The 25417-nt window shown below is 51.7% G+C and overlaps 1 protein-coding gene across 4 annotated transcripts in view; it reads left to right on the top strand.

The window, feature by feature from the left end:
• Positions 1 to 25417, top strand: part of FARP1 (FERM, ARH/RhoGEF and pleckstrin domain protein 1) — a 291757-nt gene that overhangs the window by 246223 nt on the left and 20117 nt on the right. For 2 of the 4 annotated variants that reach the window (XM_062194003.1, XM_062194001.1), the window contains exons 14-16: positions 10660 to 10817; positions 12114 to 12203; positions 13172 to 13305. In XM_062194003.1, the coding sequence (XP_062049987.1) occupies positions 10660 to 10817; positions 12114 to 12203; positions 13172 to 13305 (382 nt within the window). Of the gene's footprint in view, positions 1 to 10629; positions 10818 to 12113; positions 12204 to 13171; positions 13306 to 25417 lie in introns of all 4 variants that reach the window. The other 2 variants (XM_062194002.1, XM_062194000.1) reach the window with 1 other exon arrangement.

Genomic DNA, 25417 nt, shown 5'->3' with positions numbered 1-25417 from the left:
AGTCTTCTCTAATGGGTCTGGGGTCCAGCTTGCCCCTCCCCCCAGCTGGCTCTGCCAGCTAGCCGGGGTCACTTCTCAACCAGACCCGACTGCCTTCAGGAATCTGACGGAATACATAGTAAGGGGTAGCTAAATCGGGGGCTTGCATGTGGAGTCAGTGCAGCGTTACAATGAAATATTTCTTCTTGATGCCTATCATTTGTAATTTTCAGTCTTTGGTACTTTTTTAAAAGATAAGTTGTAGAATAAAATTTTTAGATCCTAAGTAACTATATAATTACGGAAAAAATTTTTAACGATAGTAAATCCTTGATGTACTGCCATGCCAGTGGCCTCACTCTGCTCATCCTGCGACTTGATGACCAGGGAAGAGCCAGGGCCGCCTAGGAAGCTGGACAGAAATCGGAGCAGGTGCATCACAGGTGGGAGTGTCGACCCACCTTGTGGGGGTAATTACCTGCCCGTGTGAATGTTGAGTAGTTGATGTTAACGATTCTGGAGACTTACTCCATTTTTATATAAACTTTTTAATTTTCCTAATCATTTGATTCAGTGCATGATGGGTGAATCAAATTGATTACTGGATAGTCTGAAAGTTGCTCATTGAATTAGTCTGTTCATGTCTTGCTTTAGACTGATAAATGCAACAGAATTTTAACAGTAGAGGTCCTCTAAGCAAATCTTCGTTTGATGGATGTGAAACCTTGTTCTGATCCAGTGACTTCACATAGTTCTGCAGCCACTGCATGACAAAGCTGAGACTAACTCGGCTACCGCAGTTCAGCTCCTTCTGTGTGACATGTTGGTGCAGTCGAACCTTGCTAAGTCAGTATGTTAATTTTGGACAGTCTTGTATGGGTTGATAATTAAAATCTGATGTGAAGATTAGGGGTCCTGTAGATTTTATGTAGGCCATCACAGGCTCCAGTAGGTTGGGAAGACCTACTGCTTTCTACATTGTGGGGATTCTGCAGTTACAACTTGTTTGTTCTGTATTCTATTTGGACTTAGAAAACGGGAGTTACGCTGAGTCAAGTTTGGAATTCTGTGGTTTCTTTGTGAAGGTGGTTTGTGCCAGTGAATTTGCCTTTTACCTCTGATCATACCGCAGTCTAATAATGGAATTTGAATGAACAATATTGTGTTAACTTATGCAGCCTGTGTGAATCATTAAATGTGCCACTCCAAAGCAAAACATAATCCAGTCATTCTTTTGTTTTGCTTTTCTTGCAAGGTGATTTTATCTCAAGTGGTTTAAAAGCTCCTAGTTGATCCACGATGGAGTGATTGGTTCTGTATGGACAAGGTTCTACGCTTGGGGAGTCGTGCGTCGAGTTTTCCCTCTCAGCAGCTCAGTTTCTGCTTGTTGGCCAGTGTTTGTGAAAGCAGCGATCCTGGCATCATGAGTAGTTTTAGGGGAGTTTGTCCTATACTCACAGCCTGGAACACTGGGCGGGAGAGAGAGTACAGGCATCCTGTGAGCCTGGTGGAACAAATTTGCTCAAGGCACATGGTCTCCCTTTGTCACTGTGCAGTGCTCAGGAAAAGCCAGCAGCCTCTGCCATTGCACCTACAGGCTGCGACTTGTGGGAGGCTCCGGTCCCCAAGTCTTCACCTGGCCTGCAGAGGTCCCCCCAGTGCCTTAAGAAGGGCCCACATGCACAGGACTAAGGGCAGAGGAAGCTCAGATGGGGTTGGGTAGGTAGCAGAGATTAGAGGCTTGAGAATTCATTCCGATTTCCAGAAGGGTTTCCTAAGACCTGACCACTAGTGCTTCCCAGACAATAGCTAGTGCGTGGGTCTTTAGACCCTGGCCGTTCTGTGCCGCCCTTCGAAATGATATCTCAAGGCCATGGGTGGAAGACAAACCCTAAATAGAAACCCAAGCCTAAAGCCGCTCTCGGCTACTCCCGTGAAGCCTTGCGTTAATATCTCTTGTTGGATATTATTTCGAAATGCATAAGGTCTTTTTGTGGTTGCTTTTGCTGTTGCTTGTTAAGGGCAAAATAAAAATGCAAGAAATTCTTTCAGCGTGAAGAAATGCATCCTAATGAGTTCCAGAACTGAAAATGAATTGCCTCAGCTCCTCTAGCAGCCGTCTGTGTGCCATTGACAATATTTTATTAGACAGGCATTTAACTAGAGGAAGTCTGGGAGCCAGCCCCTTCCCTGATGTGTGATTCATTTTGGGGAATTTCTCACAGATTCATCCCCCCAGATGGTGCTGCCGCGTGGCCCGCACTTAAAATGTGAATAAGTCTGATTCCATTCTTAAGGCCGTCTTTGAAGAATCAAAAGCAATCAGTGCTTAAAGAGCCAGGCCTCCAAACTGAAAATGCCCCGTGAAGCTCTCGAAGTTTCCACCAAGTGTGCAGAATGAATCCAGCGTGTTCCAAGTGCGCGTGGCACATTAGCCCTGGGACCTTTTGGATTGTGTTGTGAAGCAATCTCTAAGGAGGAAGCAATTTTTTTTTTTTTTTGATAGGCAGAGTTAGAGAGAGGCAGAGAGAAAGGTCTTCCTTCCGTTGGTTCACCCCCCAAATGGCCGCCATGGCAGGTGCACTGCGCCGATCCGAAGCCAGGAGCCAGGTACCTCCTCTTGGTCTCCCATGTGGGTGCAGGGCCCAAGCACTTGGGCCCTCCAAGGAGGAAGCAATTTAAACATTGGTAAAATGGTTGCCAGTGTGCACATAGATTCCCCTTTCCTGTCTATCATCAGTGAGCTCATGTTTTTACAAGTTTTTTTATACATATGTATACTTAAAACATAATGGTGTATTGCAACCCAGAAGGGGTTTGGTGAGCAGTAGCCCTGAGTAGGTACATAGGTGACAGACCCAGCCCTAAACTAAGAAGTCTGGCACGCCCTTAGCCAGCAGGTTAAAATGATTGATTGGCTTCTGTCTCCATCACTTCACTTGGCCTGGCTTTTATTCTGGGGAGCCAGAAGTTTGAGAGCTGTTGGAGTTAATTCCCAAGGAAGCGTCTTTATCCGGGACCTTCCCAGTGCACACACATCCTCCTCTGACCGTGCCCTTAGTTACTCCAGGGCAGGCCGAGGGCCAGTCCCACGGTGTGAGCCCAGGCCGACGCTGCTCACTCTTGCAAGTCAAACTGCAATGCCTGTGCGTAGAGCACGTTTCTCTGAACCTTCGGTTTTAGATTCAGCCACGCTACCCAAACCCCCTGTGAACATAGGGAAGGCAAAGGTCCTGTTGAGTGAACTTCGGTGAACAGTAAGCAATGGAAGAAGTTCACTCTGGCGACACTAAAGAATTGACTGTTTTTCCCTCGTTAGTCTAATTCCATCTGTTCCTGCTTAATCGAGTGAAAGCTAATAGAGGAACAGGGATCGCTTAAAAGACCTCTGACACCAGTTGCTGGTGTTTCAAAGGAAGCCATGGCTCTCAGACCAAAACGAGCTGCCACTTAATATGATCCTGCTCTAGTTTATTTAAAAATACAAACAATGATGAAATGTAAAAAGAATCTCCAGGATGATCTGGCCTGGAGCTGTGGGTCCAAGATCAGAAGTGGCCGCCACCTGTTTGGATGCTGCTGGTCATTGCCATGAGTGACCTGGAGACAGCTGTCCGAGGTTTCTCCCCCACGGACAAAGATTAAAATGCTGACTTGTGTGCCATAGACATGTTGGGGAGGTGGGAGAGGGGCTCTTGTTTTTAAAAAGGGTCTTGCTTCATCAATACCACATCGCCCCAAACACCTTAGACAGAACCTCTCGCACAAGGAGCTGTTTTGTTCTAGCAAAAGTAGAGACGTGTCCTGATGGAAGCCAGGGAAGAATTAGGAACTCTTCTTACCCTCGCATAGACTCCGATTTGTTCAAAATAACTTCCGCGTGGATTCACTAACGCGGACACGGTGGTGTAGCCTGGAAACCGAGCCGCCGGTGCTGCCCTATGACCTGGAGCGGAAGGCCGCTGGCTTGCGTCTCCCTGGGGCCCCGGATCGTGTTGCTCTGCCACGTCTCTGGGTGGCTTTTCCCCTTGCAACTAAGGAGGATTAAACATCAGCCATTGACACGGGATATCTGATCTGCGCGAGACGTCACAAGCCACTCTGAAAGGTTAGCTGGGAGGTCGGGGCGGCTGCTAACTCGGGCTTGGAGAACAGTCCTGGAAGACACTTGAGCTCGCTGCTGGGGCCAGGTGCTGTGAGGAGCAGTTAGAAAGTACCGCAAACATGCAAAAGCAATCAAACGCAGGGCACCGGGGGGCGAGCGAGGATCACCCTGCGTGCACGCAGGGTGTGTGTGTGTGTGTGTGTGCAGTAAAAATCATCACCAGTGATTAATTGCATTTTTGAATGAGAGGTAGAGGTGCGTCGTGGTTGGGGTACCCTGAGGCAGTGGGTCTGTTTTATTGTGCATCCGGGTCAGAAGCTCGCTTTGCCACAAGGGTCGTTGAGCAGCCCGGAGTCCAGTGGTGATGAGGCTGGCATTACGCACGGATCAGCTTTGCTGGCTCAGGAAACCAGGCTGACAAGTCCTTTTTCCTGGGCCTCGAGGTTCCTCTGTAAGAAATCCAGCATTTGTCGCTGCTCTGCCTGCAGTGAGTCGGAGAAAAACCTAAGGCAGAGGGCGCCTCCGCTAGGAACACAGGCCGACTGCTCTCTCCAGAAGCACCTTGAATTTGAATGGCTCGCGGGTTCACGCCTTCCCTCTCCCACCACCCCCCTTTTGCCTTGGCAAGCTGCTGTGATAGCCTCACTAACTAACTAGATCTCACAAGCTTGGCCTGTGTGATTAATCCAGTTTCCTTCTGTTCTCTCTGTGTGCATATTTAATACTGTAGATAATGTCTTATTAAAAATTCCTAATACACTGAATTAACTTCCAAAGAGGAAAAAAGGCTGGGGACTTCATGCTCATTTTTGTCATTTGTTTAATAAAGTGGAGAAAACATTTTTTCTGTTGTTCCATTGTATGCAGCGTTCTGTCGGCGTGCACCTGGGTGGCAGAAGACGCTCTGTCTCCGGCGCTCTGTCTCATCCTTGGAGCACGGTGTATCTTCTGTTCCCCGCATTGTTGGAGCACTGTCTGATGTCTTTTATTTTCTTTCCTTTTTTTTTTTTTTTTAACACTGCTGAATACCAGTTTGTACTTGGAATACCTGCCGTCTCTCCGGTACAGTGATCCTGCTCACTGACAGCGACCCCGCAGTGGGGAAGGAGGAGGGGAAGGGATTGCCTTTGCTTTTCTGGTCGTGTCTTCTCACAAGCCCCGCACTTCGTACTTGGGGCCGTGCGTGTGGCTGGGGGCGGGGGCTGGGGTGAAGTCCTTGGAAGCGAGCAGGATCAGCGTACCAGGGCAGAAGGGCTCATGGGAACAGAGCGCATCTGTGACAGGGGCTTACATAGACACAAGGGTCTGCCTGCTTGGTTTGGACGCGCACATCTGTTTAAGTGGGGATGGAAAGCTTGCCATCAGCCCTGTCTCAAGAGCACTGGGCTGTGCTTATTTTGCTGGGAGGAGGCAGAGGTGGGGATAGAGGGAAGGCCTTGCCCAGCTCAGCCACAGTTGGCTCTCATGGGCCGGTGAGCTGGTTGTCATCTGATGGGCACCCGGGATGTAGGCCCTCACAGATGCTGTCTGGTTTCCCCTTCTCTCCACGGCACCAACAGTGCGGTACCTCCACAGAGCATGGGTTTATACCACTGAGAAAACTGCTGGCTTCCCCAATAACAATGAGCTTGGTGATTCTCTAAGCATGGGAGGCCGAACCCATGTAACAGTGTATGCACGGAATTAAAATCTCTGTTCATCTAAACTGAAGAGGCTCTTACTTGTCCTAACAGGTATCTCGCTGTAAAAACTGTCCATTGTAACTGTTCTTTCCCACTGATGGCTGAAGCTTTGAATACAAGATGGTGTTTTCCATTGGTACAAAGCACCACGTTCTCCACCCAAACACTGCTGCCACTCCCACCCCCACCTCCACCCCCACCCACACCTGTTCAAACTAGGAGCCTTCTCCTTTCTCTTCTTCCCATAAGTAAGAACAGCCTGGTGCACCTGCTGCCATTTCTCCATTAGTGGTGTTTCTCTTTTTCTGCAAGTCCTATCACTGTTGCCTTTCTGAATTGCTTGATGACAAGCTGAAGTGGCTGCGTAGCTGCATGTAACACTGTTCTTAAAGGAACTGGGTCTCCGAAGCGCACACACACATCCCCTCAGCAACCTGAAGTATAGGAAGAAGACAGCACCGCTAAGAGTGGTAATCCCACCACCTGCTTTTTCTTGTGGATCCTTACAACGTGACCTGATTTTTGTTAGCTTGCTCCATTGGATGGGGAACCCCACTTAGATGTGGAGATGCAGTGAGCCCTGGCTGTTCAGGACAGGAGGATCTTTCCTAGTAATGGCTTTCAAGAGCACATCCTCTCCAGAGATGGCGTTCTGTTCTCTTCCACAGAGAGCTTGCGGAACTCAAAAGGCCTTTATGAAAACCTCTGTGGACAATGTACTTGTCTGTCTGTGCCTTTGGAGGCCATAGAGATAAAAGCTCCTATATTTTAGAGCCAGATAACAGAGAAATCGTGAGATGAGTGGCATTTAGAAGCTTGCAAAATACATTTTATCTGGGGCGAATACGAAAGAAATTTTGAAAAGAAATGGAGAAAGCAACCTGTACTCTGATACTCTGATGGGCAAATATTTTGCAAATCTATTACTGATTTTTATTTTTAAAATTATGGCCAGGTTTTCTAGTTCTCTCTTTTACTAGGAAAAAAAAAAAGTTATTCAAGAAAAACATTGGAGATTACCAATGTATTGATCAGTTTAAAAAAAAGGCCAGCATAACCAAGTCTCTGAAATGTCATTTTTATGACTTGCAAAATAGATTAGAGATTTTTTTTTTTTTGTCCTTGCCCAGTATTGTATGAGCTGTTTTTAGGTCTTTCCTACAAGCTGATGAAGTTGCAGGTCCCCTACGTGGGAAGAAAGACAGAGCCTGGGCTCCTTGGGTTGGGCGGGGCCCCACCCTCCCCGTGCCTATGACCAGGAGCTGGTCTGTGGATGCTGCCGCCCGCCTGGTGGACACTGCAACTCCTGAGCACCTAAGGCAGTTCCAGGGCTGCACGCTACGCTGAGAGCCATGTGCTCATTTGAGGCTCCGTAGCTGGGTGTGCCATGAGAGTGTGTGCATTTAAAAGGCTTTTGAAAAGCAGTGACCAGAAATGCCTCCCACGAGGGCAGTGTTAGCAGCGGCATAGCCCCTCTTGCCCCTCTTGCACATTCAGGGTAGGGAGGGGATGGTCACGAGATCACTGGGACCAGATGGAGGATTTGAGAATTACTCACTGGAAATGCAACAATGTCTAAAGCAATTAAAGCAATACGGGACCATTTCTGAAAAATTGGGGGCAAGTGATTTTGAGAGCGTGAGTTCAGGGGTCGGTGACCTCTTCCTAATCTCTGTGCACCCAGAGCCTTAGTTAAGCCCTTGTGCCGCCTCTGATGAATCGCCTCAGTGATTTATCTGGAACTCCGCGATGGAGGGCAGTACTTGGCGTTCATTTGTCATAAAGGAAAACGCAATCAAACTCTCACGGCATTCATAATTTCACTGCACAGCAATGGCCATCAGTCACTCTGCCTGCTCCCCAGTGCCTGGGGCTGTGTCCTCACAGCAGGCGGTAGGCTATGAGATCTGAGCTAGCCTTAGGAAGCGGGAGCAGTCACATCAGGCTCACTCTGGTTTGGTGCTTGCAAAATAGGCTACTTCAGTGAAACCCAATTCCATGTAGGTCCCATAACTCTGCAGCTTGGACGCTGGCCTTTTTTTTTGGACACGCTCTTCGCAGCCACCTGTGTGGACACCAGCTTGTACAGACTTGTCACACGCCATGGCTCAAAGTTTTAAGTACTCATCCAGCTGCCAAATTCTAATCACCCTCATTAGCATATTGTTGATTGCTGAATGGCACATGAGCTGCATATCTTAGTTTGGGCTGTGTCACCTGTAGCTTTGCAAAGCCTCAAGTAGGTTCTCTCGCAAGGACAGGAGGGAGCCTCTTCCCAGGGACGCAGCTCGGGTTAGCAAACTTGAACTTCCGAATCTTGTGCCTCTCCCTTCCTCATAATTGCTGGGAGATTTTTAGACCCAATTACTAGATATTTACTGAGTATTGGCTTTTCTGTTTAAATACACCCCTTGCCTCTCCTGTCTTAGGCCCTGTGAATAGGCACGAAGCCAGCCTTTTGGGGAAAAGGAACGGCCCTGACTTGGTCATCCCCAGGTGTGCGTGTTGCACATAACAAGCTCATGGCTGTCATGCACGGGTCAGGTGCAGCAGGCTTTCCCCCAACCAACGGTAGGCTGATCCTGAGCTGTCGCCTCTAAGTACACAGGTGACCATGAGGGTCATGTTCCGCTCTCCATTTTCTGAGTCCTGCCTCCACCGTGGGCCCATGGGCGCTCCTTCAAGTCTGAACAACTGTCCTTGAGATGTGTGCCATTGCTTCTGTGCTGGAACCATCCTGTTCTGTCGGCCACTCGCTCAGCCTGCCCCGTCTACGACATAGACGTGTTCCTGGGTGGAACTGTGTGCACAGGCTTCAGCTTTGGACCTTTGAGGGGACGTGGTTGTACTGGAATGTGTGCACCTGACCTGCTCCCTGGCCGTGCGGCCCTTTGTGCTCAGTCTCTCTCTCTCTGCTAGATGCTGTCCAGAGCTGATTGCACCCCGCACCCCTCAACAGCCCCTTCTCAAGGCCTCTTCCTCTTGCCTCCGCCTCTCTCACTGATGAGGTCCTTGCCCTTTCTGTTCCACCGCACTGCAAATCCAAGCCCCAGCATGCTGTTAACGCCGGCCCCACCCGACCTGACGCCCTGTGCGCGAGCTGACGGGGGAGCCCCCAATTTTGTCAGCTGATGGAGGACAAATGAAACATGACGCTAACAGCAACTCACAAGTGCATGAAATGTTTCCGGCACCTGACACACTGCCACAGTCGCTCTCTTCTGATTCCGATGTGTAGTGATAACGTTGCTTTTTGTGATGTTTTTGGAAAAGAGACCAGTGTAGTGCTTTGAAACGATCGCAGTGCTGCCTTGTTGTCACTATTTCTCATTGCCAAGTTCCATTTCTTTCGCGATTGTTGTATCCCGTTGTGCACTGGTGTCAATAAAATTGACATTTGTGAAGCAATTTCTGGCCTTTTTCTCCGGGGTTTACTGGGTCTGGTGGTGTGTGGGCTGTCGGGTCTGTCTTGAAACACCAGGGCTTCATTTCTGTGATGTGTATTCCAAATGGGAAGACTTGGCAGTGGAGGCATTTTTAAAACTGGGAACTTCTTGAATCTGCCTTTGCTCACATTTTCTAATCGTGTCATTCAAGGATCATGGCACTGACCGGTGGCCGCTGGGCAGGACATCTGATTTTGTTTTCTAGATGAGGTAGCTTTGCACCGCTGGCAGGCACGGAGGCTATTGTGAACATCTAGAACCTTTGGAGCTTCTGTGTGGTTCCTTTGTGCTGGGACCAAGGCCACCGCCTGCCCCAGTTCCGCTGCACCCCAGGCTGTGGTCTCTTGTCATTTCCAAAGGCGGAGCAGTAACTCCAGCCCGTGAGAACAGGGAGGTGCTTGCAGGAAACTAAACCTCACCTTAACCTTGACGTAGGCAGCAGTGAGCCTGACCCACCGTCAGCTTTCCTATAGGGTAGCAGGACTGCCGCATGTTAATTTCACTTCGTCTACCCACCGTTAGCTCCGCCCAGCCTGCCTTAGAAGCTCACATGTGAGTGTTGGGGAGAGAGACTCAGGCTGCAAGTGCATTTTGAAACTTGCACGTAGCTCCCAAGAGTTTAGGTACAGACGATCTGCCAAATTGCGCTGGCAAAGAGTGTCCTGGACACGTCACGTCGTAACGGGTAATGTGTGCATTTTCACATGATGTAACACGGTATGCTTTCTCCAGGACTAACTCGTTAGCTGCCAGCCTTGCCTCCCAAAGGGGAACTGTGATCATGTAATGACCTCCACCTTTGCATTTGTCATTGACCTCCATTGCATGTGACATGATGCTAGTGTTTCTGTCCCAAACAGTGAGAGACATGGAATGACATCACCAGGTATAACAAGCTTGCTTCTGTTCTTGTAGAATGGGGACTTAGTCGCTTGGCCTTTCTCGTAGCTGTGACCCAACGTTCTAAGACGTAGCGTGTCCTCTGAGCACACCAGCCCTTTAGATGCTTGTTAGTGTAGCTCTACTTTCTAGTCACTTCTCATGTCTCGTTGTGGTGTAGATACTGTCTTTCTTGAGTAATTTCTAGAAGCAAAGGTAGTAGTTCAAGGACGAAAATACTCCTTGGAGATATACTATGCTTTTACGCTCCTTTAATTGTTAGCTAAGCAGAGTTCTCTACTGTTAACTTTATAACTGAGGCTCCACTGGATTAGTCATGCTTTGGTATCTTTAATATTAAGGCAACTTGGACTTAGGAAGAAAATGAAAAACTAGAAAATAACGAATGGCATTGAGTTTGCCACAAGGTAAACCAGTTTGTAGAGACATGCAGAGGTGAACATTGTGAATGGAAACCAGGTCCCAGGTGGAATTACTTTGTTTTTTTTTCTCTTTAAAACTTCTCATCCCCAAACAGGCTCCCTGACTGGTAGCCCTCACCTTTCAGAGCTGTCCATCAACTCCCAGGGAGGAGCCGGCCCCACCAACGTGACCTTGTCTCCCAACCTGAGCCCTGACACCAAGCAGGCCTCACCCTTGATCAGCCCGCTGCTGAACGACCAGGCATGCCCAAGGACCGACGACGAAGAGGAGAGCCGGAGAAAGGTGCCGGGAGGGGTGTGTGTGTGCCCTGTGGGGGTGGGGGTGTGGTGCTTTCTAACTGTGGGCAGAGCACACCCAACAAGATTCAGCATTTGAATCAGTTTTAAGGAAGGGAATTCGATTAGGCAGAGTGGTATTGAGTCCAGTCGTGTTGTGGAGCCATCACCACCACCCCCAGAACTTCCATCTTTCCAGACTGGAACTCCACCTGGTACACCAAAAAAACCCTCATCCGCTGTCCCTGAGCTGGTGACCACCTGGGCCCTTGCCGTGTCTATGAATGAACAACTCCAGGGCCCTCACCTGAGTGCAATCCTGCGTTTTTCTGTGCCTTGTACCTGGCTTATTTCACTGAGCGTGATGTCCTTATCACGCTGTTGCATGTGTCAGTGTTCCTATCTGTAAGGCCCAGCGATATTCCATTGAACGGGTGGACCACATTGTAGAACTCCACTCCTCTCCCAGTGGGCATTCGGGTTGCATCCTGCTTTGGGCTATTATGAGTAACGCTGCTATGAGCCTGGTGTGCCAGTAACTCTCTGAGCCCCTGCCCTAATTCTCTTCAATATGTAGGGTATATATACAGAAGTGGAATCAGGTGGACTGAAAGGGGAAGAGAGCAAAGTGGCAGGCAGTAAGGGACTTTCTTTTGTTTGTTGTCTAGACAGAAAGCAAAATCCTTGGGCAGCCTGCTCTTAGGTAGTGCTGATGAGCTCCAGGGAATTGAGGGACCCTGGCATCACCAGTGGATTTTGCCCTTGACTCTTTAGACCTTGACAAACAGTATCACTCCCACTTCACGGAGAGCAACCCTACCAGCCCGCGGCACTAGGAAGAGACCATAGTTTCTCTCTCACATGTTTCCTTGGAGACTGCCTCCCTTTGTCACTTTACCGATCTGAATCCTCTTGCTGCTGATAATATTGACACAGAGGAAACATTCCTAGACTCTACAGGGTGGGGACAGGGGAGGCCTTCAGATATTCATGGAAGATGCCTATTATACAAACTATGCAAGAATTTCATATTTTTGCATCCAACGCAATTTATCTTTGAATTTCATCTTTCCATGAACGTTTCAAAGGGCCCCGTGTTCTCAGCACGAAAGCCTTGCTTTTATCCTAGTTCCTTCCCCACGAGAAGGAGAAGAAGTAAGAGCTCCTTTGGCCCCAGTGCCAGCTCGCCAACGATAAGTGCGTAATAGGTCATTTTCGTCGTGACTGCCATAACCAGGGCGTTCTTAGGCAAGTGCGCTCAGCAGCGATGATCCTGTCTTGTCTCTTTTGCTGGGCATTACAGAGATTCCCGACGGACAAAGCCTACTTCATTGCTAAAGAAGTATCCACCACCGAGCGGACCTACCTGAAGGATCTGGAAGTCATCACTTCGGTGTGTGCGACATTTTCCTTACGACCTTAAATTACATCATTTACGTGAACTCACGCTGCGGCTGATTCCATGCGGCTCCTCTGGCTTCAGTGGAAAGGATTTTACTCTTGGTTTATAGAAATCAGATGCTAATAGTGTATGTAGCATATACTCAGGAAATTTTTAGAATTGTGATTTTTTTTAAGCAGAAAGGAATGAAGGTCTTCAAGTGAAGAAAATTTAGACGTTTTCCTGTCTATTTGCACTGATCTAGAATGTTCCACCTTTGCCCATTGTCAAATGTCGCTCCTTACTTCCGCTCAAGGGGGCCCTCTGAGATGAATGGGAGCCCCCCCCCCCCGGGAACCTCCCCCCAGGAGACTCCCTTTGTGACTGGAATCAGGGCTGGGCAGCCTTGGGTACAAACCTAGGGCCTCCAGATGCCTTTCGGACCGCTGGCTTCTGGGAGCAGCCCAGCCCATGGGGAGGCAGACCGTAGGCAGTGGGTTTCTCTGCCTGTTGGGCTGTGCGTTGTGCTTGGCCCCGGGCAGGCCCTCGCAGCAGCAGTGTGGGCCACTGTGGGTCCTCATGGGCCACCTGCCCGCTCAGCGTTTTAGCAAGGGAGCAGGGGTGGCAGTTTCTCAGCAGGGCGGAGGGTGCTCTGTGCTCCTCCGTGAGGGCTTACCCAGGAGTTGGCCAGCATGGAGTTTTCCACCGGAGTCGTTGGCCATTGAAGAGATGTGTCCTGGCTGACACGGTGGGTGGAGCCTGCTTCAGGAAGCAGTGATGTAGATGTGAGTACATCTCCCCAGCTTAACGGAAGAACGGGAGAGCACGGGGTCTGGCCACCCAATGTGTTCTGGGGGCGCCGGCCACGTAGCCGGAGCACGAGCTCCTTGCCCTCCACTCATGTCGGCCGCATGGCTTCCGTAGCACTTGGACTTGAGTCATGAATTCTCCCCCCTGAGGCTTCTTCTCTCTGTCCCCAGTGGTTCCAGAGCACAGTCAGCAAAGAGGACTCCATGCCCGAAACGCTGAAAAGTCTCATCTTCCCCAACTTCGAGCCTCTGCACAAGTTCCATACCAATTTTCTCAAGGAAATTGAGCAACGACTCGCCCTGTGGTAAGTACCGTCTGGCTGGAGTCTCTCTCTCCGATGGCGTTTCTGTATCATTGTGGATAAGCAGCAGACAAAAGGCAAGAAACTGGCTGAACACAAACCCACCTTGGAGTGATTTTCAATTCTGTGTGTCGCTAAGTCTCTGCCTCCATGTGTTTCCCTTGGTTTCCAGTTCTTCAGAGTGCTCTTTCCCCCTCGCCATGGCCATATGGTTATGACGAAGTCAAGATGGCGGTGACGTTTGAAAGGCTCATGCGGGTTATAAAGGGCAGAGGCCTTGCGGGACGCTGGCGCTCGCTCGGCTCATCTGTGAAGTGCACACAAGCGGCGTCCAGAAGGATCGTGGAGGGGCGGTTTGGTGCAGCGGCTAAGATGTTACATCCCAGCCTGCATGGCCTGGATTCGGGTCTCGGCTCCACTTGTCTCCCAGACAGCTTCCTTCTGCAGCACCCGCTGGGAGGCAGCAGGTGAATAGCTCAGGTTCTTGGGTCCCTGTCACCCATGTGGGAGCCTGGATTGGCTTCTGCACTCCTGATTTTCACGTGGTCCAGACCCAGCTGAACCAGCAGAGGAAAGGTGGCTCGCTCTCGCCATTCAAATGAATGAAAATGCAAAAAGGTGGGTTGTTCTTTTTTTAAGCTTTACTTACTTATTTGAAAGTCAGCATTACAGAGAGAGAAAGCAAGAGCCATCTTCCATCTACTGATTCACAGATGGCCACCATGGCTAGGGTTGGGCCAGCCCAAAGCCAGGAGCTTCATCCAGGTCTCCCACATGGGTCACAGGGGCCCACACACTTGAGCCATCTTCAGCTTCTTTTCCCAGGTCAATAGCAGGGAGCTGGATTGGAAGTCGAACAGCCAGGACTCGAACTGGTGCCCATATGGGATGCTGGCATTATGGGCGGTGGCTTTACCTGCAACCAGTAAAGTTTTTTTTTAAAGTTCATGGAAGGGGCCGGTGCTGTGGCATAGCAGGTTGAGCCTCTGCTTCTAGCACCAGCATCCCTCATGGGCGCTGGGTCCAGTCCTGGCTGCTCCACTTCCAATGCAGCTCCCCGCTGTTGCAGCTGGGCAAGCAGTAGGAGATGGCCCAAGTGCTGGGATCCCTGCACCTACATGGGAGACTCCAAAAGAGAAGCTCCTGGCTTCGGATTGGCCCAGCTCTGGCCTTGCAGCTGTCTGGGGAGTGAACCAGTGGGTAGAAGGTCTCTCTGTCTCTCCCACTCTGCCTCTCAAATAAGTAAATAAATAAATCTTTAACAGAAAAGTTTACAGAAAATAAAATTTAAAGACAAGTTTATTTTTGTACAAAAAAATTGGAAAATCATGCATATAGGAGTTTCAAAAATTTCAAGGTAAATGCATATTATAGAAGAACTATGCATGGGCTTCAAAAGTTTTGGCACCAAAATAAATTTAATTCCATTTTTCCACAACATTTTTTATAGTAGGCACATCTGTCTTGTGCAGTTTTCTATATTGAATTTTTACAGTGCTTAAAAAGTGCTTTGAAAAATGCAAGGCCCTATGCAACACATGAACTCCCACAAACTTTCCACACTTGACCTTGATGAGCATAGGGGTATATATTAATATGTGAAATGGCACATGAACAGAGACCTTCAGTGCAGACTTCAGACTGGAGAGGAGCTAAACAGTAGTTAGTGGCAGGTGAGTTTAAAGTAATGTTAGGAATGTCCATTAAATACCAAAGGAAGCATTAATCTGGGAGAAGAGGGAGGTGCAAACAAAACCCAGTCTGCTAGCGAATGCAAAATCTGTTTTGCCGTTACCTAAAATAGGACCTTTTACAGAAAATTCTTTGGAGTATTTTTAAGAGCAAGTTTTTGTAGATAGACACATGGGAAATTGACTATCTACTGAAGACGCATTTGAAAAATGCCAGGAAAAAACAGCAAAAAGCTTCTCCTGTGTTTTTAGTAGAAATGGGTGCAGGGAAGTCACTAGAGGTGATAAACTATTAAGAATTTTAAAAATTTAAAAAAGAACTACAGAGAAAGAGAAAGAGAGAATCATACATCCACTGGCTCACTCCTCAAATGGTCACAACGCCTTGGGCTGGTCCAGGAACCAGGAACTTCTTTGGGTCTCCCACATGGGTGCAGAGACCCAAGCACTTGGACCATCCTCCGCTGCTTTCCCAGGCACATTAGCAGGGAGCTGGATCGGAAGAGAAGCAGCTAGGACTCGAACCGGCGCCCATGTAGGATGCCGGCACTGCAGGCAACAGCTTTACCCACTACACCACAGTGCTGGCCCCAAGTTGGTTTGAAGTGGTCCTGGGGGCATTTATTGATAAAAGGCCAAACAGATCCCAGCTTGAGGTTGCCTTGGGTCAGGAGGTTCAGAACCGGGCTTTCCAGCACCCGCCTCGCAGAGGAGCTGAGCTGCACCCCTGCGCTGTGGGGACGATCCGCCCATGGACTCAGCGTATCTGGAGCCGGCACCATGCACTGTGGCAGCTCGGGTCCTCACGACGGCTGATGTAAATGACACCGGAGGTCACGCATCCGAATTGTCGTCCGTTCGTGGTCCCGTCGGCTCATCTCTGGAGGGAGAGCTGCCGGCACGGCCAGTCTAGGGATAAACACTGCATTCATGGGTTTATCAGGGACCGTCCTCCTTGGCCTGTGACCCTTACCTGTGAGAGGAAATCCAGGTGCTGTGGTCAGGTTCAGTTCGTCAGTTCAAGTGCATGGTCAGGAGGCCTGGCTGGACAGCTATTCCAGAGGCAAAGGTGGTGAGTGGGTGAGTTCAGTCACATCCTTCTCTCATTAAAATCACCTAGAACCTTCTAAAAATCTTACCCACCAGGCCAGAAGCCCAGACCAGATCCATCAGCATCCCAGGTGATTCCAAGGTGTTAGCCAAGGTCAAGAACTCTGCCCTGGGCTGCCTCATTAGGAAAGACCCAGAGCAGGGAGCAGGTCAAGGCCAGAGCTGAGGCAGAAGTCTATGCCGTCCTGAGTTGCACGTTTGAAGTGGAATCAGGAGGCTGCATTTCATTTAAAAAAAAAAAAAAAAACTGTAAAAATGAAAGGAAAATCGAGGTGATGGAGGAACTGGGGCATCTGACCTGGCAGGGGGCAGACCTTGGAGAACCAAGGGCCGGGCCGCCTCCACGCCTGCAGGCTGAGCCTCTGGGAAGGGACTGAGTGTCTGGTGACTTACACTGCAAGGGAGGTTGGCTCTGTGCAGGGACGAGACCTCCCGAGAGCAGGTGCAGCTTAGCAGTCGCCGGCTGCCATGGGAGCTGGTGTGCGCCCGCCCCTAGGGCTGTCCAGTACAGCACGTGTCACAGTCCATTTCCAGAAGCTGTTTGTCCGTTGAAAAGAAAATCCCCAGTCTTGGGAGTGCATCTGGGTGGGCAGGGGTAGCGGCTTTGAAAAATGCATGTGTCCAGCCCTCGTCCATCCTTCCTGAACCCACACATTGGCGGGCGGGTCCCAGACATCTGTGTTTCTTAAAGTGTTCCTTGGGCTGACCAGGACAGTACCTCGTTTTGGGACAGCCGACCCTGCGCTGCCTCTGTCCCGAGAAAGTCTGATCCTTTGCCTTGCGTTCCACACGCTGGTCGTAACCCTATTGCTTTATTCTGTACACAGTGAGCCCCTGAGAAGCGGAGTGTGTGAAGGTCAGACTTTGCCCACAGGGAGCTTGCACTGTGGAAGAAGGCAGGCAGCTGGGGCGAGAGGACCAGGTCCCCCTGAAGATATAGGCACCAAGCCCGGGAGGGCACACGGTGTTGCCGCCAGCCAGCTCCGCCCTGGGTGACCCTAGGGCCATTAATGCCTGAATGTGTTGAGTGAGCAGGAGGGACCAACTCTCTGTGTGTGCACATGTGTGTGTGTGTTTATATTCATGCATGGGAAACATGGGCTGGCCCATGCCAATTGGGGTGGTTCAGATCCACGTTAGGTTTACCCCGGCACCTCGGGTCTGTATCCAGCTGTCTGTGGACCCCACTGGGTCTCATTTCCTTGTCTGTGGCATGGGCTGTCACACAAGGTAAATGAGACCATGTTTGTGTGCTCTCTGCATTGCAAAGGGGAAAGCTGATTTGCTTAGCTCAACTTTTGACTTTGAGATAATTTGTGTCCAGGGAAAAGTCACCAAGACAATCGCGCGCACACGTGTGTGTGTGTACATGTGTGTGTGTGCACCTGTGTGCCTGCATGCACTCCTCCCCCACCTGTCCCCTGGCATTTGCATTTTATCATGTCCAGAGGATGCTCCTCAAAACTGAGAAGCTAATATTGGTTCATTCGGGTTTTATTCAGTGAGCGTATTTCAAGTTATGGTTGAGGCTAATGAACCTACCACTTACTCTGTGCCAGAGGTTCCCCCATGTCTTGCACGTGAGCGATGCAGTCACCTTAGGTCTGCCTGTCGTGTCCTATGCGAGGCCACTGTACACGCCTGTCAATGGTGGGAAATCATAGGGCAGAAAAAGTAGCAGAAGTTTCCGGAATAACCACACTGAGCCCCGGCTTTGTCAACACACCTGCCCTGTGCAAATGTCACCTTCTCCTAAGTCAACACACCTGAGCAGCGGAGGGTTCCCAGGGCCGGGTTCTTGGCTGGCAAAACCCAACTTACCTGTTTCATTTAAAAAAAAAGGGGGGGGGGGAGGGAAGGAAGAAAAGAACAACAAAACAAAAACAAAACTGGAAGAACAGCTTTGCCTTTTTCCTTTTGGAAGCAAGGATCATTTACTCAGCTGCTCCAATACATTGAGAGAAAACCACCTGCAGACAGCCCTTGGCATGGTCAGGGCACCCCAATTCCAGCCCTGGAGGGACCGGCAGGTGTCAGCCCCAGCTGGCCAGCTGATCCCCAGGGATGGATGGAGGCCTGCTGTGGTCCAGAGGTCCGTGGCCATGTGTGCTGTGTACAAAACTTAGCTTAGGGGCCCTACGGGGCTGGGGTACTGTGAACAGAAAGACACAGGGGTGCTGGAATAGGTCAGCTCGCTCTCTCTCTCTCTCTCACACACACACACACACACACACACACAGCTTTCTAGGAGGAATAGCTGCATGTCTTAGAAGCAGCAGGCCAGGGCCGGAGACAGGTGTCAGGATATCCCTGGGTGGCCAGGGCCCACTGGGACAAATAGGGAAAGAGAGGGGAGACCCCCTGCTGCCGTGAACACAGTTACTGGACAAGCCGCTCCGAGATGAACAGGGGGATGAAAGAAGCAAGTGTGACGAAGGAAGATGAGCTTACCTTGGGCACAGTGATTTTGAGGGATGGGTAGTGAAGCCCTCCAGGCCACTGGAAATGGGGGTCCAAGGCTTGGGAAAGAAATCAAGCTCACAGCATGAGTTTGAAAGTGGGCCATGAAAAGAATCGGATCGTGGAGACAAAAAGAGCCAAGGACAGAACCTTCCAGACCATGCCTTTCGGGACTTTCTTCCCATCAAGTAGACTACAGCAGAGTAAGAGCCAGCGAAGGGAACAGCAGCCACCAGAGAGCCAGAAAAAGCATTGAGGATGCAGGGTAGAGGGCCCCAGAGGAGAGCAGGCGGGATGGTGAGAGGCAGGCAGCTCCCGGGGAGCAGACTCGGGAGGAAGGGGAAGTCTGCAGGGGTGAGGGGTACGAGGGGCGTCCTCCAGGTGCACTGGGGGGGGGAGCTCTTCCAGAAATCTCCCAGGTGGGGGGCTTTGTCTCAAGACAGGGTGCTTTGTGCACCACAGCTGCTGCCACCTGTGGGTTACTCGTTCCTCTGCCAGTGCTGCCCGAGTGCGTCCTGGATTAATTCTCCAGTCTTTGCCAGCCCTGGGATGCAAGAGGGACTGGGGGCTGCGAGCCTCCATTCTCCAGTCGGCAGGTGCACCCCGGCCGCCATGGGCTGGAATGCAGGAGGACCTTGCTTTAAAGCTAAATCCTGCTCACGCCGAGGGGAGACCTTGGCTGTTAGTTTGATTCAAAGTGCAGGAACCTGTCCAGGTACAATTTTCAAAACTGACCGCAAAACTCACAGTGCCTCCGTCTTCTCCCATTGCTCCTTCTGGGAAGCCCCCCTTTTTTTTCTTTTTTCTTTTACGATTTATTTGGGTTGAAAGGCAGAGTGACAGTAAAGAGAGGAAGAGATACAGAGAAATCCTCCATCCACTGGTCCATTCCCCACATGGCCGCAACATCCAGGGCTGGGCCTGACTGAGAACGGGACTTGGGCCATCTGCTGCTGCTTTCCCAGGCACGTTAGCAGGGAGCCGGATCGGAAGTGGAGCAGCCGGGACTGGAACCAGCGCCCGTATAGAATGCAGGCACCGCGGGCGGCAGCTTTATCCACTGTACCACAGCGCCGGCCCCTGGAGGCCTTTTCATGTTCTGATGTTGTTTCCCTTTATTGACTGCAGCACTGTGTGGTCCACACAGGTGGGGGAAGCAGAGAGGTGTCCACTGACCCAGGAAGGGGGCCTGGCAGCCACACTGCAGTCAGTGTCTGTCCGGGTGGCACCTGCAGTGTCACACCTTACGTCTGCATGTGCATTATCGCAAGGATAAGTTGGCATCACTGGTCAAAATGAAAATAGTTGCCACACTCATGGCTGGATACATTTTTTTTTTCAAGATTCACTTAATTATTTGAAAGAGTTAGAGAATCTTCTATCTGCTGGTTCACTCCCCAAATAGCCCCAGGGGCCAGAGTTGGGCCAGTCCAAAGCCAGGAACCAGGAGCTTCTTCTAGGTCTCCCACCCAGGTGCAGGGGCCCAAGCACTTGTGCCATCTTCCATTGCTTTCCCAGGCCACAGCAGGGAGCTGGATGGGAAGTGGAGAAACCAGAACTCGAACCAGCGCCCACATGGGATGCCAGCATCACAGGCAGCAGCTTTACCCACTATGCCGTACCGTCAACCCCTGAATATATTTTTCCACTTGATCTTCAGAAACAAGAGGTGGCAGCTACAGCCCATGAGCCAGATCTGTTCTGCTACCTGTTTTTGTTAGGAAAGTTTTATTGAAACATGGTCACGCCCAGTGTTTACTGATCACGGGCAGCTGCTGTCCTGCTACATGAGCAGAGCTGGGTGCTTGCGACAATTTCTGCATGGCCACAAGTCTAATAACGCCCACATGAAGTCTGCCAGCGAACTTTGCCAGGTGTTGGTACCCTTATTCCTGTCTCACAGTTAGGACAGTGAAGCCATGGGAGGGGTGAGGCCCCTGACCCCAGCCTCAAGCCCAGGTCTGAGCTGACTCCAGGGCTCCGCCCCCAGACCTGTGTTGATGATGTCCAGGATATTTCACCACAGGAGGGCGCTGTCGGGCTCAGAGCCTCTGCCGAGGAGTCCTCGCTCTCCAAAGGAGAAAATATGTGTGGTTTAGCAGAAACCAAGCAGAGCCCCTCCCACGCCCTGGTCTCCAGACCCTCCACCTCCTCTCTCCCTGCCCGGCCCTGTGAGGACAGCGCTGCTGCTTGGGCCACCCTGTCTGCCAGGATCACCCCCTTGAAAGCCATAGCAGCCGGCTGGGACGTCTGCTCACCATGGCCCTGTCCTGGCTTTGTCCAGAGAAGTATCCCGTGTAGGGGTCTTAGAGCCGAGGAGACAGATGGTCCTCCACCGAGTGACCTCTCACGGTGCAGTGGCGGTTACAGTATCAGCGGGGACTCCTGTAAAACCCAGCCTTGCACCTGCTCTCAGAGCCGTCTGTCGATCTCCAGCGATGGCAACAAAGGCAAAAGGTGCGGGTGTTGCGGCACAGCAGGTTAAGCCACCACTTGCAATGCCAGCGTCCCATATTGGAGCGCAGGTTCAAGTCCCGGCAGCTCCACCTCCAGTCCGACCCCCTGCTAATGTGCCTGGGAAGGCAGCAGCACACGACCCAAGTGCTTCAACTCTGCCAAGCACGTGGGAGACCCGGATGAAGTTCCTGGCTCCTGGCTTCAGCCTGGTGCAGCCCTGGCTGTTGTGGCCACTTGGGAAGTGGACCAGCAGATGGAAGCTCTCTCCCTCTCTGTCTCTCTCATTCTCTCTCTTGCTCTGCCTTTCAAACAAATAATTAAATCTTTAGAAACCACCAGCACCCCACCCCGGGCCCTGCCCCAAGCACGCTGCACATAGGACCTCATTTAATCCTTAGCAGTGCTAAGAAGTGGGCGTGCAGCCACCTGCCCAGGGGTGTGTGGCCTTGGGCCCAGGACTGTGGCTTCTGGGTCCTCGCTTTCCCGCCCCCCTCTGCTGCTCCCTAAGCTTCCCCTCGGTTTTCTGGCTATGTGACGTCATTCTCCTTAACAGGTGTAAACGCTGACTTTCTCCCTTTCCCTTTGTGGCCGGGGAAGAGCTTGTGTCCTGCTTTTGGTTTTCATTTATGGGAAATCTCATGAAATCTCGAGGACTTGTCTTCCCTGGCTGGGTCCTTCCACGCCGTGGAGCACCCGGGAAGGCCTGGGGACAGTGACTGGTTTCTCCGGTCTCTGTTCGGGGCCCATGACCGCAGGTGTCTTGGGAGAGTGGCCGCCTCTTGTCATGCAGACCTCTTTATTTTACACTTGATGTTTGCAGGCAGGAAGGGTTTGCTGTAAAAGGTTATGGGTATGGTTCCTGCCAAGCAGAAGCGAGTGCTTCCTGTATCACAAACGCTGTTGGGTGCAGCTCTTGTCACATGTCCTTCGTCTCTGCAGGGACAGCATCAGGTCGATGTTAGGCTCAGAGAGGGCGAGTGCCTTGGCCAATGTCACACAGCTGGAAAGGGCGAGACTGGAGACAAACCCCCGGGCACGCCGCCGTGCTCCATGATTGGTGACGTGAGAACCACATCCTGGCTCCGGGATAGCTCAGCCCCAAACGTGCCCTCAGCCAGTCACTGCTGCCAGCCATGCTGCTGCTGGCCAAGAACCCCGGACGCGGGTCCTCGGTGCCAGGGGCCAGGGTGCCTCTCCCTGGTCTTCCCAGTTAGGTTCCAGACTGTTCTCTGGCAGGAGCCCCCTCCTGGGGTCCCCCTTGAGAGGGGACCCGCAGGCGGCCAATCACACCATCGGTGCTAGGCCTCATGGGGCAGGAGAAGGAAAAGGCGCCTTGCAGATCTGCGTTCCAGCCCCATTCATGCCGTGTGGCCGGGGCAGGTCACCGAGGCTTTCTGATGGGAACTGTTCCCAGGACACCATCAGACCTGCCTGGGACTGGGCTGGAACTTCTCTGCCTGACCTTGGCCCCGCATTAACCTCAGAAGGAAAGAAGCCGGGGCTGCCTGATGCTGTGGTGGATGGGCACAGGTGGCTGGAAGCCCGTGGCCTTCTGCATTCCATTACCCACAGCGGTCCACGGGATCGCTGGGCGCCTGGCCCCCCACCGCGAGTGCTCCCCCACGTCGGGGTGGGGATTGCTGCTAGCGACGGTACACTCTTCCTCTCAGTGGATTTCAAAGCATCCTGAAGCCCATCTCTTCATCAAAGGATGTCGAGAATCACATTCAGTACTTGTGGCTAATGAATATGTAGAAGAGGACCTCTTACGATCTACTACTCCGGCTGGTTTTTTGCTTTTTGAACCCTCCTCTCCAAGGGGACTTTAAAAAGTTCACAGAAAATGGGATTAGCTGATAAGATTATTCTGGTGCAAACACCGTGAAACCGTGTAGAAGTTTTGCAGGATACACATTGTCCCCCGAACTTTCTGAGGCCCCCCTCGCGTGGAACCCAAAACGTGGTATTGAGAGATTTGTCTTTGTGCAGTTGCCCACTTGCACTTGAGGCTAATTTTTTCATTGGGAATTTATTGGATAAGGAAGCCGCGTTTGTTTTGCAAATGAGGACTCCATTCGGGAGCTTAAATCTGTGCTCCAGGGGTCAGAGACCCAGACACAGAGCCAGAGGAGTAGAAACTGCCTGCAGCTCCAAGCTGTGTAGACTGCCTGTGTGTTTTCAGCTAATGAGTCTTCCTCCTGTTGCATGTAGGAGGCGCGTGTGCATGTCTGTGGGTTGCTTGGAAACCTAGCGTGTCAGTCACCGCTCAGTTTCACTGGGGACCTCCTGGGACACTTAACACAAGGCCAATGTTACCGCTGTCGGGAAGCATCTCCCCTCCCCCCTACACACACACACACACACACACAGGCTTGATCCTGGGCTCCTGAGACTGTCAGGGTCAGGGGAAGCTGGGAGACAAGGCTGAGGGAGACAGCAGCACGCGGTTGTTGGGATTCTAGGCAGATATGATGTTGGCCTGGGGATGCAAACGGGAGGCCAGGTCCGGTCAGAGTCAAGGCCACGCTGCAAGGTTGCCCCTTGTGAGGGGCAGATGGGGACGAGGCAGGCAGAGCTGGCCCTTGGAGATGCCACACGGGGGCCAGGACTGGCCGGTTCCCACGGCTGTGGTGCACCAGTGCGTGACGTACTGATGGGCGGCGGGAGGACTTGGGAACTCCGGCGCGTGTGCGTGCGTTCATCCCTTTGCCGAGGTCGCGTGTTGTTGCTCCTGGGAGTAAGGCGTCACGTTGCATGGGTCAGTATCAGCACGGCGGTGGCTGCTGCGTAGACATCACGCAGCTTTTCTAATCCATCGAATCTTCAAGAGGGTTTTCGCCTTCGTTGCCTTGTGGCCGTGCCTTCCAAACAAGGGCCCCTTTTCTTGGGCAGCGGTCATCCGGGGATGTTACAGAGGAGCCGTAATTACTTTTTCATGTTCCGGCGACGCAGTGACCTTTTGCTGGCCCTAACGAGACAAAGGCTCCGGATGTGTGGATGGGTGGGTGTGGTGGCAGCGAGTAACACAGAAAGGAAATCGGTGCAGCTTCGGCCCCCCTATCCGGGGACTGTGGCCCAGGGGTTTGGACCCACGCAGGACTGGGGCTTGCGTGAGCTGGGGTGGGAGGGGCAGTGATGCTTGTTCTGGGGGCAGCCACGTCCGAGCCCCCAGTTCGGCCTCACCTAGAGCCGACCCCCTTCCGTCGCCACGCTGTGGGCATCTCCCTGCTGCCCGGGCTGACCCTGCCAGCCCGGGGCTGTCCCTCCCGTGGAAGTCCAGAGGCTGGAGACAGAGAAACAGATGTGGCTCAGAGCCAGTGGGCACGGGAGAGGCGTCCCCTCGAGCCTGAGGCTTCCACGTCAGTAGGCGAACCAGAGGAAGTGGAGGAAGCGGAGCCTGGCTGCCACTCTGTGCCGCCACCCTCCCCCAGCGCCCTCCTGCCTTGCTTCACGCTCTGCAGGGGCGTCCGCGAGAAAGAGAGAGAGGAAGTTGCTTGTTATCAATGGGAGCCAGAAATCCTCCCATTTCTTCCCTTGCCCACATAATCTAGATTATTCTCATTAAAAGAGCTAAATTCCAGGGCCAGCACTATGGCGCAGCAGGTGAAGGCACCGCCTACAGCGCCAGCATCCCACACCAGAGCACCAGTTCAACTTTCGGCTGCTCCGTTTCCCATCCAGCTTCCTGCTCTTGTACCTGGGAAAGCAGTGGAAGATGGCCCATGTGCTCGGGCTCCTGGCTTTGTCCTGGACCAGCCCTGGCCGTTGCGACCATTTGGGGAGCGAGCCAGTAGATGGAAGATCACTTTCTTTTTGTCTCTCCATCTGTTTCTCTCACTCTGCCTTTCAAATAAATAAGTTGTAAATTAAGTCTAAATTACATCCTTTGAACTTTCTTAGGTGTGCTGGCAAGCCTCACACCGTTTGAGAACTCTGGATCAGTTGTTGAAGTCCCAGATGGTAGCCACAAACCAAGTTTCAGCTGGCCTCACCCCCTTTTGTTGGCATTTCATCAAAATCAAGTTAGCTCTGGCTCAGTGGCTGGGTGCTCCTTGAACGTGGAAATCTACCTTGCTCAGGCGTGGAGGCCGTGGGCAGAGGGAGGGAGCACTGGCCAGCCCTTGGGAGAGCCCGTGGGATCTTGAAGGCGAGATGGGGTGGGGGCTTCTAGGTGGCAGAAGGTGCCCGGGTCAGGCTGGAGCCCTTTGAAGGGGGGAGGGGGTTAATTCTCTCTCTGTGCCAAGTGGAAGCAGAAGAGCCACCAGTGGATGCTGGCCAGGGCCAACAGAATGGCCAGAGCCAGACGCTCCATCATGATTTTATAAAGATTTTATGTATTTGAGAGGTAGAGTTACAGACACTGAGAGGGAGAGACAGAGAGGTCTTCCTTCCGTTGG

Source organism: Lepus europaeus, chromosome 6, assembly GCF_033115175.1.
Source record: "Lepus europaeus isolate LE1 chromosome 6, mLepTim1.pri, whole genome shotgun sequence".
In the NCBI taxonomy this organism is placed as follows: Eukaryota; Metazoa; Chordata; class Mammalia; order Lagomorpha; family Leporidae; genus Lepus; species Lepus europaeus.
Note: the sequence above shows the minus strand (reverse complement) of the source record. Positions and strands in the feature narration are given on the sequence as shown.